Source organism: Eublepharis macularius, chromosome 16 (assembly GCF_028583425.1).
Source record: "Eublepharis macularius isolate TG4126 chromosome 16, MPM_Emac_v1.0, whole genome shotgun sequence".
Taxonomy (NCBI): domain Eukaryota; kingdom Metazoa; phylum Chordata; class Lepidosauria; order Squamata; family Eublepharidae; genus Eublepharis; species Eublepharis macularius.
This window is the reverse complement of record NC_072805.1, coordinates 9711775-9724029: the sequence shown is the minus strand read 5'-3', so window position 1 is coordinate 9724029 and position 12255 is coordinate 9711775. Positions and strand designations below refer to the sequence as shown.

Below are 12255 nucleotides of genomic sequence, written 5' to 3'. Positions count from 1 at the left end.
TAAAGCAAGTTTTGTCTTCTAGGATTCATGATGGAAATGGCTTCCTGGGATGGAGGGATTTCTCGGACTGTACAATTCCTGGTACCACAGGTGAGATAACTTAAAAACAATTTCTGCTTGTTAAGTGAGGTAACTTAAAAATAATTCAGAATAGAAACTTCTGTTTGTTACACTCTTGAGAATCTCAGCTTTAAATTTTAGACAGTCAAGTAATCTTGAATGCACTTGCTGATCTCATCTCATTAATACAGATAGTTTCAATTTTTTTTTTTGAAAAAGCAGAGTGGTGTGATGCATTGGTTAGTGTCTCCAGCTGGGGCCAGGAACAGCTGAGTTCAGATTCCTACTTATCCATAAAGAGATTCCTTAAGAGATTCATTGGGGAGTGAGGGCATACAGTGTAAGTCAACTTGGGTTTCTTGGAGAAGGGGCAAGCTAAAAATATAATGCATAGATAAATGGCTCTTCAGATCTCAGTAAATACGACTAACTCATGCTCTTTCTTGATTATTATAATAATGTATAGACAATTTCTGGTCTAAGTGGCCTGACACCATCTACTTGTGAAGAGTAGATGCCAGAAAACAAAAGGAAGACAGGAGAGATGAGAACTGTACTTAGCCAGACCCGCTGGGAGTCAGCAGAGCCCCAGCTGCGCAGCCGGCATCTTGGCCCCTTGAGTGGAGAACTAGCCTTGGCTGTTCAGTGGCCATGCTGTAGATTGCCAGCCCCTGGTATAGAGCAGTGGGTCTTATCTAGTGGGATACAAGGTGTAGCCTACATGGGATACTGAGAGCCAAACTACACGAGACACCCGACACATATTCTTCATGTGTCAGGTCCCGCAAGGTTCCTGGATAGTGTAGTCTTACAAAGAACAGCCACTCAATGTGATTCTCTGCCAAGGGAAGACCGATGGGAGGGATTCTCTCTCTGTCTCTTGCAAAAAGCCTCAGCTCGGGCTTTCCTCTGCTCAGGAACAGGGGAGATGGACATAACAGGAGGCAGAAAATCCAGGGCAGCTTTTTGCAAGATAAAGAGAGAATCCCCCACACACACTGCACCTCGATGGAGAATCGCATTGCAACAAAATGTATTCCCAATTACGCTACTGCAGTTTTTGTATGCTCATAAAACTTACCATAAATGATAAATATAACAGAGTGCCTGTAAACTCACACACATCTTTTTGGGGAAAAGTTGGCTTTTTGTTTGTATCATGGTGAGACCCAGGTTCTTTTATTGGTAGGACGTAAGATATGAAGGTTGCAAGTCACTGACATGGAGCACCTGAAAGGACAGTTCGGATGTGTAATGGGATTCACAAGAAACATTCTTTGTGTTTTCTTCCTTTTCACAGAGTATTTCAGAAGAAATGTTTTACCAGCTGAGTAATATGTTGCCACAGATCTTCCGTGTCTCCTCTACGCTCACTCTGACATCCAAACACTGAATTACCTTGAAGGTTCTGGAAAAAAACTGTAGGAAGAAAAAATGTGTTTTAAGATGGGAAATGCCTCTGTGTTAGGGGTAATCTGAACATGGGTATTGTGCAAGACGGTGGCAAAAGTTAGGATGCAAGGAGGTTTTTGGTCAGGCAAGGGTTGGATCTTGTGGATACATTGCACTAATGGATTCATGAGATCCAACCTTATGATTGAAGGGCCAGTTTAAAATTTGCTGTTGGTTCACTGGACTTGCTCTCTGTTATTCAGTAAAGCATGAATTGTAATAGGTAAAAAAGTCATATAACTGTGAAATATTTAAATAAGGCTTTGATTAAATGACCTGAGTTGGAGAATGTGAAGCCCTTTGTAGATACCAAACAGAAAATGATGATACTCTCTCATTATTGTGGATTTGTGCCTATAACTAGTTGTTAATATTCAGTACAATAAACGTTGAACAGGATCACAGGTCCACTGATGGTTTCATTCTTGGACTATTCACAGAACTGAATTCCCCTTTCAGCAGGATAGTACTTTGGTGTCTTGAGTTATGAGAAGCTTGTAACACCAACTGTGGGCTTTATTTATTGAATGTTTTTCATTTGGACTAGAGTCACCAAAGATCTGTAAAAGGCAAAAGATTCATTTTTTAAAAAAATGCATTTCAGTTTTTGGGAGGAGCCAGTGCAGCTGCAACAGGAATAGGCATATGTGGTTGTCAACCCACCTGCCTTTTCTCTTTGTCTTGGCTGTCTATCGGAGGGCTGTTGATTTTATAAATGCTTTCTTTCTCTTTTTCTGTTCCTCCTCTGTTCCTCTTCCTTTCTTTCTTCCTTTCTTCCTTCCTTTCTTTAATATTTGTATGCCACCTTTCTACCAAATAGGATCCCAAAGGCAGCAAACCTTAAAACAATTTAAATTGTAATTTAAAACCACATTTAAAATAGTATAAAAACAATTCAGAAGACACACACACAAGGGAGGAGGGTCAATAATGGTTATTGGAGGATAGGTTATTTTAGTAAACACAGTATAGGTTGGTACAGCCAATACAAGGAGACATCTAATGATCAATGTACTGGGACTACTGAAATTTGAATGAGCAATAGCATATACGGGCAAGTTACAGAGTCTGGATATAATGAAGAAAAGTGGTATTACATCAGTAGAAAACAATGAAATGACATCATTTCAGCAAACTGATAATATGTTCTATATGCAGTAGTATAATCTAGTCTTTCTCTATATAAAGTGCCTTCTTGGACTATTCTCTTGTAGCGTGGCCCTATTGCCTTTATCGGAGAGTTCTCCTGAACAACTTCAGTTACATAATTTGTAGAATAACAGGAGCATGGGAACCTTCCCGACCTCCCCAAGGCAGGCTACTGCTCATGAATGAATGGAACCTCCATGTTCAGGGGTAGTATGCCTCTGAATGCAAGCGTTGGGAGGTAATAACAGGGTCAGGCTTCACCCTGTTTGTAGGTCTTCCCTGGAGCATCTCATTGCCTTCTAGATGGGCCCATATATCTGGTCCAGCAGAACTACTCTTACATTCTTTTATTCCCATTTGATAAGTTTGTAATGTAATCGTTTAATATCGATGCTATTTAGAAGCACCAGCTGCTGCTTAATAAGTGGAGGCATTTCTGTTTTTAAAAGTTTTTTTTTAATCTACCTGTGCAGAATGGCTGTTACTATACAGAAGGGCTTGCTCTGTGTCCCAACTTCTGCCTTTATTTGATATAAGGGTAGAGTTAAGCCTCACTGCCTGATTGGAAACAAAAAGAGCAAGATTCCAGTAGCACCTATAAGACTAACAAAATTTGTGGTAGGTTATGAGCTTTCATAAGCCACATCTCACTTCTTCAGTGCACAGAGTTCTGGCTGAAGGTTCTAAACGTCCTGCCCTATGTAACAAGTATTGCAGTTATTGCCTTTGGAGGTTACCTTTGAGCTGAGATAGGGGTAAGATCGTAGATAGAGCTGGACTAAGTTAATGGTGCTGGGGTTGGGGGGGGGGCGGGGGAGAACTAGTAGCCAGCAATTCTGCTTTTTCATACTGTATGCGTAAATATAAATAGTACGGAACTACGTGTAACTTGTTAATCAACCCTCTCTCATCTCTCCCTAGCCAGGGCTTTTTTTTAAATTACAACAAGGCCAGCTCATGTAGATGAAGCAGCAACCAAACAGGAATTTACAGAGCAAAAGCTGTTTGAGAGAACGCTGATACCACATTCCTTGGAATGTTTTCTGTATTTCTCTACGATGGGCACACAAATATGACAACACTGGGGAGGAAGAAGCTCGGAAGGTTGTGCTTGTATCCAGCTCGGTTCCCTTCCATTTGGCTGCCCCAATTTCTCCAAAGAACAGGGAGCTGTATCAACTTCTATCATCATTCAGACCTTAGGCTGCCCCCTCTTCAAGTGTGGTTTTAGCCAATGGGCAACCAGGGCAGCTGCCCAAGGGCCCACTCCTGACAGCCTTGCATGGGGCAAGCCCCCCCCCCCAACACTGTGGGGGAGATCAATTCTTGGGGGCCCATCCTGGACTGTCACTCAAGGCCCCAGAATCACTAAGACCACTTCTGCCCCCTTTTCAATCACCACATTGGCCTCCTGTACTCCTGAACCAGCATGGGTTCCTTGGGTTGCCGCCCCGAACCTTCCCACTCTGAGTATCCTCTGCCCCCAGAAGTCAGAAAATACTGTGTGAGGCCAAAGGCCATTACAATTTTCTCCCTGGTTGTAGCTGCCCCTTGATGACTACCCTACCCTCAAAGGCTTCTTGCTTCCTCACATCTCTCTGCCCTTTCTCCATTGCTGCCCCCAAGACTTAGAACTTCATGCACATTTTGTTCAAATTCCTTCTAAAGTACAATTCCCAAAACAGATAGTTCCAGGTGAGTAGCTGTGCTGGTCTGCTGTAGAACAGCAGAATTTGAGTCCGGTAGCACCTTAGAGACCAAGAAGGTTTTCAGGTTGTAAGCTTTTGAGAGTCAAAGCTCCCTTCTTCAGATACAGGTCTGCTTTGACTTCCAAAAGCTCATCTCCTGAAAATCTTGTCCCTCAAATGCTACTGGACTCAAATCCTGCTTTTTTCAGTATGTTCTCTGGAGCCATTGTTAAAACCCCATTCCCCACAGAACCAAAGCCTGGGCATGTATAACGGGAATTAATCCATCTTCACATATTCTCTCTCTGTGTCTCTCTCTCAGCCATGGCTGTTGCAGTCTTTGCTACAGAAACAGGATTGCAAATTGCAAAGGGATCAGTGACACATGTTTTCCCTCAACCTTTGACCAGCTGTACAAAAGGATGTGGGTTGCTACAGCTGACCAGTTTGTGGTTCAAGCACAGTCTGGTTTTTAACTTGGATGTGTTTTTCTCGGTTTTGTGCAATTCTCCGCGCCTGGAGGCAGCCAGTCCTTTTGCACAGTCCATAAATTTAAGGAGACACACTTTCAAGCTGCATTATACTGTAAACAAAAGAGCTGCACTCTTTACTATCCCGTAGCTGTGAAATAAGATTTGCTGAGCTCTATTTATGAATCCTTCCTGTCAGTGATTCGAGCTGCGGATAAAAATACATCCTTGGAAATAGCTGGAGCTTTTTAAAATAGGGTTGTTTATGACAGGCTGATTTGTTAATTTTGCAGCCAACCTCCCTCTGTTTGTAAAAAGTGTTTTACTAATCAGTTATTGGGGTTAAATAAATCCAAATGAAGTCACATTTTTTTAAAAAAGGAGATGCATTTGACAATTTATTGTTTTAAGAGGAGAAATTGTATTGATAGCATTTCTCAAGCTCATGCTAGGCACATTTTTTTCTGAATTGAAATTGGTAATGTGCTTTATCATTTCTGTCTGCAACTATAAAAACGTAAAGTTTTTTTTAAAAAAAGATATCTAAGGATAAGACGTATCTGCCTTCAAGAGGAGTGCTGCCCGGTGTGGCTCTGCATGAGTCATTGTTCTCACAGGGAGGTAATTCTGCTGTGCTCAGAACAGAGACGTAGCTGCAGTTGCTGTCCACAGTGAAAGTCTGTTTAGGGGCCTTGCCCCGAGTACTCAACCATTCAAAGATGCAGCAAGTGTAAGGTATCTTGGACACACAGGAAGATTTAAAGATTTAATTATTTCTCAAAGCTGTTCTCTGGTAGCACGCCATCGGGGAATTATTGTCCCGGTATTTATAGTCCCGGATCTAGGGTGTGTAATGTCTCCCAGTAGCAATTCATCTGATGTTTCAAATACCCGCTTTAATACCTTCCTAAAACCTAAAGAGATGATTGGTTAACACCTCAATTTAACTGCAGTATCAACTTGCAGTTTTTAAATAAAGAGTTTTCACCGTGTTGGGGTCCTTTAGATCTCCCATTGTAATATTATCTCCATTCAATTTAATTGGGGTGTCACTGACTCCGAAGTCTTTTTAATATACAGATTTTTAAAAATTACAGTAGGAGACACCGCAGAACAATAAGCCGCCTTATTGTAAGAGAGCACTTGGGCCACATTCAGACAACACTTTTAACCAACCTGGCTTCTTACCTTGCCTCATGTATGTACTTCACTCTGCTCCTGTCCCTTCTTCCACAGAGAAGCCTGTTTGGATAGAAACTAATTCTGGTTGCGCATGATGTACCAGTTCAGACATATGGGTTAAACATACTTTGTTTTTCTGAACCTAGACTGAACTCCAATTTAGAACCCGGTGCGTAGGGGCTAACTGGTTAACCTGCCATCAAGGGCAATAATTCAATGTGGAGTCAGCACCTAAGAACCAGGCAGCTGGGTAACACTAAGGAAAAGCCATGGGGCAGTAAAAAGCCTTTCAAACATCTTTCCAGAAACCAAAAGAGGTGTTATGTCATTCACATATAAAACAGAAGAAGGTCCCCACACAGTTCACAAGTGTCTGAACAATCTAGATGCCAGGGTTGTGCGGCTAGCAAGCCAACTTTAGCGCTGAAAGTTTTTTTTTTTTAATCATCTGCAGGATGGAAAGCAAGTTGTATTACGATGATCCTTTCACTAATTCAGCATTGGATTTATGACTTTGTCAGAGGTAGATCTATTAAGATCCTGAAAGTGGAATAGAAGAGTAATTACATTTTTCCAAATGTAAGCACTCAGAAAATGATTTTTGGAGTGAGTATATGTGATTAAAATATAGTCTCTAGTTATAAGTACGTGATCATGTAGCCTCTTTGTTATGATGCCTTCTAGGTATTAGTTATATCACTTCTTAAAGGATTCAATGAAAAGTTAGAATTTACTTTTTTCCCCTTTTTATGCCAGATCCAACACATTTTGTGTATGATAAGATCTCTGGACTCAAGGTCTTTCGAATTTTAATGGGATCCAATTCCATTAAATGGCAGGACAACATAGTTTCTGTCATAATCAGTCTCAAGGACGGAGTTGCCAACTCCAAGTTGGGAAATTCCTGGAGATCTGGGAGTGGGGAGGGGAGGTGCCACAGCAGCGTGCAATGCCACAGAGTCCACCCACCAAAGCAACCATTTGCGCCAGGGCAACTGGATCTGTGTAGTTTGGAGGTCGCTTGTAATTCCAGGAGAGCTCCAAGACACCCCTAGAGCGTGGCAAGCCTACTCAAGAAGGAAGGCATTTCTGTCATTCAGGAAACAGAGTGCATTTTGGAGAGCTTTGTAAAGTTTTCGCTATTGCCAGAGTTTAACTTCTTGTCTCATTTTGGTTGAAAAATTTGCTTTCCCCTCTTTCAGAATAAGCAAGGGATGATTTTAAGAAGTCATTGTTAACTGGTATTGATTTAAATGACATTTTTCTAATTTATTTCTTTACAAAATTTATACCCTACCTTTCTGTCCTCACCAGGCCCACTAAGGCAACTAACAGATAAAAAACATACATAATTAAAAAAAACATCTTAAAAACCATTAAAACAAGGGCTTTTTTTCTGGGAAAAGAGGTGGTGAAACTCAGTGGGTTGCCAGCACAGGGGGCAACTCTTGGCGGGAGGTGGTGCCCCTAGTACCACATGTGTGCGCGCAAAATGCACGCATGCTCCCAAGGCCAATGACATCACTTTGGGTAAGCTGGAACAAGGGAGGAGTTTTTAAAAGTTTAAATTGCCCTCGGCGAAAATGGTCACATGGCTGGTGGCCCTGCCCCCTGATCTCCAGACAGAGAGAAAGCTAAACTCCCCTCTGTCTGGAGATCAGGGGGCGGGGCCACCAGCCATGTGACTATTTTCAAGAGGTTCTGGAACTCCGTTCCACTGTGTTCCAGCTGAAAAAAAGCCCTGATTAAAATAAAAAAAACACACATCATTAAAACTATCAATACCAAGCTAAAATACACACATTAAAAACTTACAAGTAATAAAACATAGGGGAGGAAGGAGGGATCTGTTGGAAGAGGACAATTCAGTGCTATCCCTTTCCTCAGGTTTCAGAGGGGGACAAACCAAACAGAAAGGTAGAGAGGTCAGGGCATCCTGTTTACTGTTTACTGCTCTGACTATCCCTTTGATATATAGATTGCTATTCTCAGGACTTCGTCCTTGTGACATCCTCCTTCTCACTCTTCTCTTCCTGGCTTTGTTCCAGGCACCATCTCTCTCCTCCTTCCTCCATCTTGGAAGCATGGATGCAGGACTTGTCCTAGCATCCATGTCCATCCTTAGACTAGATAGGTAGTTAGGGATCTGTGTCTCCTCCTTTCCTATCAGAGTATGGGGTTCCTACAATAAAGAACTCTTATTTCTTTTCTAAATATAAAGCAAGTGTATGATTTGTTGTTTTCTTTCCTGCACACACACCAGTCAGCAGAACCAGCTCACAACTACCTATAATAATGCTTCCTATGCCAAACGATGACTCTGCTAACGGCCCAAACATGGAATCCTTTAATTAGGTTTCTGGGGCCTACATACGATTTATTTATCAGGATCACTGAGGGAATACCAAAGAAAAATGTCTTCACCCACTGATGGAAGACAGGGATGGAAGAGGACAGGCAAATCTCCCTGGGGAGAGAGTGCCAGAGTTTGGTGCTGCCACTGAGAAGGCCCTTTCCTGGGTTTCCACTGCATAATCTCAGAAGATGGGGGTACCCAAAGCAGAGCTTCCAAGGATGACTGCCATGGTGGGATAGGTTCATAAGGGAATAGGTGGTCCTTCAGGTATGTTAGTCCCAAGCCATGTAGGGTTTTAAAAGTCAACACAAGAACCTTAAATTGTGCCCAGAAAGATTGGGAGTCAGTGTAGATGGGCCAAGATGGGACTGATATGGTCCATATGACCCATTCCAGTCAACATCCTGGCTGCAGCATCTACACCAGTTTGTGCTTCCAAACACTTTCTGAACATTTTTGAAGTTTTCTTCATATGATTTTAAAACAGGCACCCTATAAGTATGTTTCAAACTAGGATTTTCATTAACTGGTCATCTTCAACCACATTCCAATGACATAAAGTCATGAGATTTCTGAAGAGGGGCAGCAATTTCTACCAATTCCCCTCCTATTTTGCAAATCCCCGCTATGCTGATACTCAGAAACAAATTTTGGCGGACTCACTGGACTGCAGTGGGAGGGGGGAAGTTGGTGGAAATTTCCACTCCCTCCTAAGAGCACTGGAGTCTTCTTCTTTAGGGCATTGTGGTATACAGGCCACTTTTCCCTATCTGCCTAAATTATCACAGGAAGGATCCCTTGAGAGAGGAATCTTTGGAGATACCCTAATTAATTGTTGGGGGAAGAAGGTAATTTAAACCTAGTGGTGTACTTTTAACGATTTCCAAAATGGGTCTGTTACCTGCCTTGAATTTGACATAGAATATCCATGTGTGAGAAATACAGTTTCCAAGAATGTAATCCCAGTTGGGTGACATATTAAAAAAAAGACAGTCAGAAAGTATTGGAAATGAGTAACAAATAGAATGCTGGTTGTTTTGTAAAAAGAAAAGGTGCCAGGACTCATATATAAGGCTGAACTGGTTTCCACTAAGTCCCCCCTCAGAACTTAGAAGGCCCTCCCAAAGGTGCCAATATGCCATGCCTGTGCAAAAAAGCCCTGGAATAAAGAATCCAAACATGCAATATATTAAAAATTATGAACTAAACAATCTGAATAAAATGTTCATGAACCTCCCTAATAATACGTAGAATTGGCTCCTCCTCCATTAATGCAGCTCTTGCCTTGCCAGATCAAGACAAAAGGGTATGGACTCTGGCTTTGGTTGGCACAAACAGACCTCCAGACTCTCTTAGGACAGTTTGGGGGGAGGGAGTTCAGTTCCAAAGGAACATTTGTGTAGCCAGTGTAGTGTAGCGGTTAGAGTATCAGACTAGGATCTGGGAGACCCAGGTTTGAATCCCCACTCTGCCATGGAAGCTTGCTGGGTGACATTGAGCCAGTCATGCACTCTCACCCTAACCTGCCTCATAGGATTGTTGTAAGGAGAAAATTGAAGACAGGAGAACAATATAAGCCACTTGGGTCCCCATGGGGGAGAAAGGTGGTCAGATTTCTACTCCATGGCACCCCACCCCACATACACATTCTACGGAAACGTCTAAATATCATGGAACATGGCTCTAAACAACAAATAACACATGGGGGAAATGCACAGGTATGCTCTACTGGGTGATACTATGAATATGAATTACAGCCATGCACCACTGCACAGTTCCCATTTTTCCTTTTAAACAGCCCTAGAAGAATAATGATGGGGCAGGACTTACTTCAGAGGGTCAGTCAACATGGCATGGGTTTCTCCAAATCCCTAGTAGGCACCACTACAATGAGTAACACAGAATGCCAGAGTATTCATTGCATGCAATGCTTTCTGAATCTACCATAAGGCAACTTTGTTGGATGACCCACACTTCTAGTGCTCATTTTTTTTTAAAAATTCAAATCCGGAGGCCTTTCCTTGCTGTCATTTGCAAAGAAAGGGGGGGAGACAGTGGCCCGAAGGAGACAGCTGAGCGTTGCATCTGGAGATGCCAGTTTGCTGCTGAGCAACCATTTTACCAATGCTCTGAGAATGCAGCCAAAGGTCAGCATGGAGACTCCACAAAAAGGAGTTCCATGCACATTCCAGCTGTGAGCATATGGCCACTGCTCATCTGTTCTGAAAGGGAATTTTCAGTGCTCCCTTGCATGCTTGCCTTGACCCCACTCATACCATCGTCTAATGTGGATCAGACAGAAGTTATTCTCTAATCCCACGTGGAATAGGCATTCTGTACGGGAGATGCTCGGAATAGCTGCATAACATCATTAGAACAGCAGCTATGAATGGGTTTCCTCTATTTAGAGGTCTCTAGCCCCCGTTGCGCCTCGTATCCAAGGCACAAAGCCTCTGAATCCGCAACCAAATTCAGATCTATGAACGGTGAAAGCATTGAAGAACGTATCATCTCCAAATGTGGAGAATGCATTTTTTTTTGTTAAAAACACGGGCTGACAGGAAATGACTTGTAATAACTCATTTTATATTCTCCCATTTTCAGTTCATTTCTGTATGTCTTGCGTTCACAATTCATTGTCCCAACATTTTTTCTCCCCTCATCATTATATTGTCAGGTGATGTTATAAGAACATGTTCAAAAGTAAGCAAAGTTCTTATAGACCTCTTTAGGATCTCCACTTCTATGCTTTACCACTTCTGTTTTGGAAGCCTAATGATCAGTAATCCTTAGTAACACAACTAAAGGTGCCAATTGATTATTTGATTTTAGCTGATTAATAGGGGCAGGCACAAACTGGGAAAATCGCAGTTCGTTGCAGTTCGTCGCATTTCACAAACTACGAACCACCATGATCTTGCTCGGTTCATGAACCAGTTCATACGGTTTGTCAGATTGTCACTTCCAGAGCTGCAGAAAGCCCGCCCTCCTCCCATTGTCTAGGTAACAGATCGATCAGCACCAGGCTGTCTGCAGTGATGAACCGAAAATCGAACTATACGAATTGCTCTAAAAATCATAACGGTTCATCACAGTTCATCAGAAATGAGCTCCAACGAACCACCGGTTCATGAACCAAAAACCTGCCCAGTTAGTGACAAACTTTGGTTTGTATTTCAGTTTGTGCTGATCTCTATCCAACACGTTTTCTCCCCTCATCATTATATTGTCAGGTGATGTTATGAGAACATACTCAAAAGAAGGCAAAAGTAGGAGATATCTAGGATCTCCATTTCTATCGCTACCTATGTTTTACCACTTCTGTTTTAGAAGCCTAATGATCAGTAATCCTTAGTAACACAACTAAGGGCGCAAATTGATTACTTGATTTTAGTTGATTAATCATCCAGCTCTCATTTCATTTTAATTCCACCCTTCCTTCAATGAAGTCAGAACACCATCTCCCTGCCTCCATTTCATCTTCCCAACAACCTTGTGAGGTAGGTTAGACTGAAAGTGAGGGAATGGCCCCAGATCTCAGTGTGCTTCATGGTAGGAGGAGAATTTGAATGCAGGTTCTCCCTCCCCCCCCCCATTATTTACCCAGAACTCTAAGCATGACATCAGACTGGCTGGATGTCTTTTTAAAATCCATTCCCCAGAGGAAGGGACCAGGAAAGGATTCGGTAGTACTTGCTTTATTTATTTGAAGGGTTTTTTTATTCCATCTCTCCAGAAGCTGCTTGAGACAGCAGGCAATAAAAACTGAACAAGCCCATTAAAACAAGCCCATTAAAACCGTGCCATGGCATAAAAACAGCCTAAAAGCAACAGAGCAATCTAAAATGGTATGGATGAAACCGATCTCTAAGCCTTTTTTCACTCCTCCCCTCAGCAA

At 42.2% G+C, this 12255-nt stretch overlaps 1 protein-coding gene across 2 annotated transcripts in view; it reads left to right on the top strand.

Annotated features, from left to right (window-relative positions):
- The window catches only part of C16H12orf4 (chromosome 16 C12orf4 homolog), a 43935-nt gene extending 41864 nt beyond the window's left edge, over positions 1-2071 (top strand). For both annotated transcript variants that reach the window (XM_055000791.1, XM_055000792.1), the window contains exons 13-14: positions 23-90; positions 1361-2071. In XM_055000791.1, coding sequence (XP_054856766.1) covers positions 23-90; positions 1361-1453 — 161 coding nt within the window. In that variant the 3' untranslated portion in view covers positions 1454-2071. The remainder of the gene's footprint in view (positions 1-22; positions 91-1360) is intronic.
- Positions 2072-12255: the final 10184 nt, after the last annotated feature.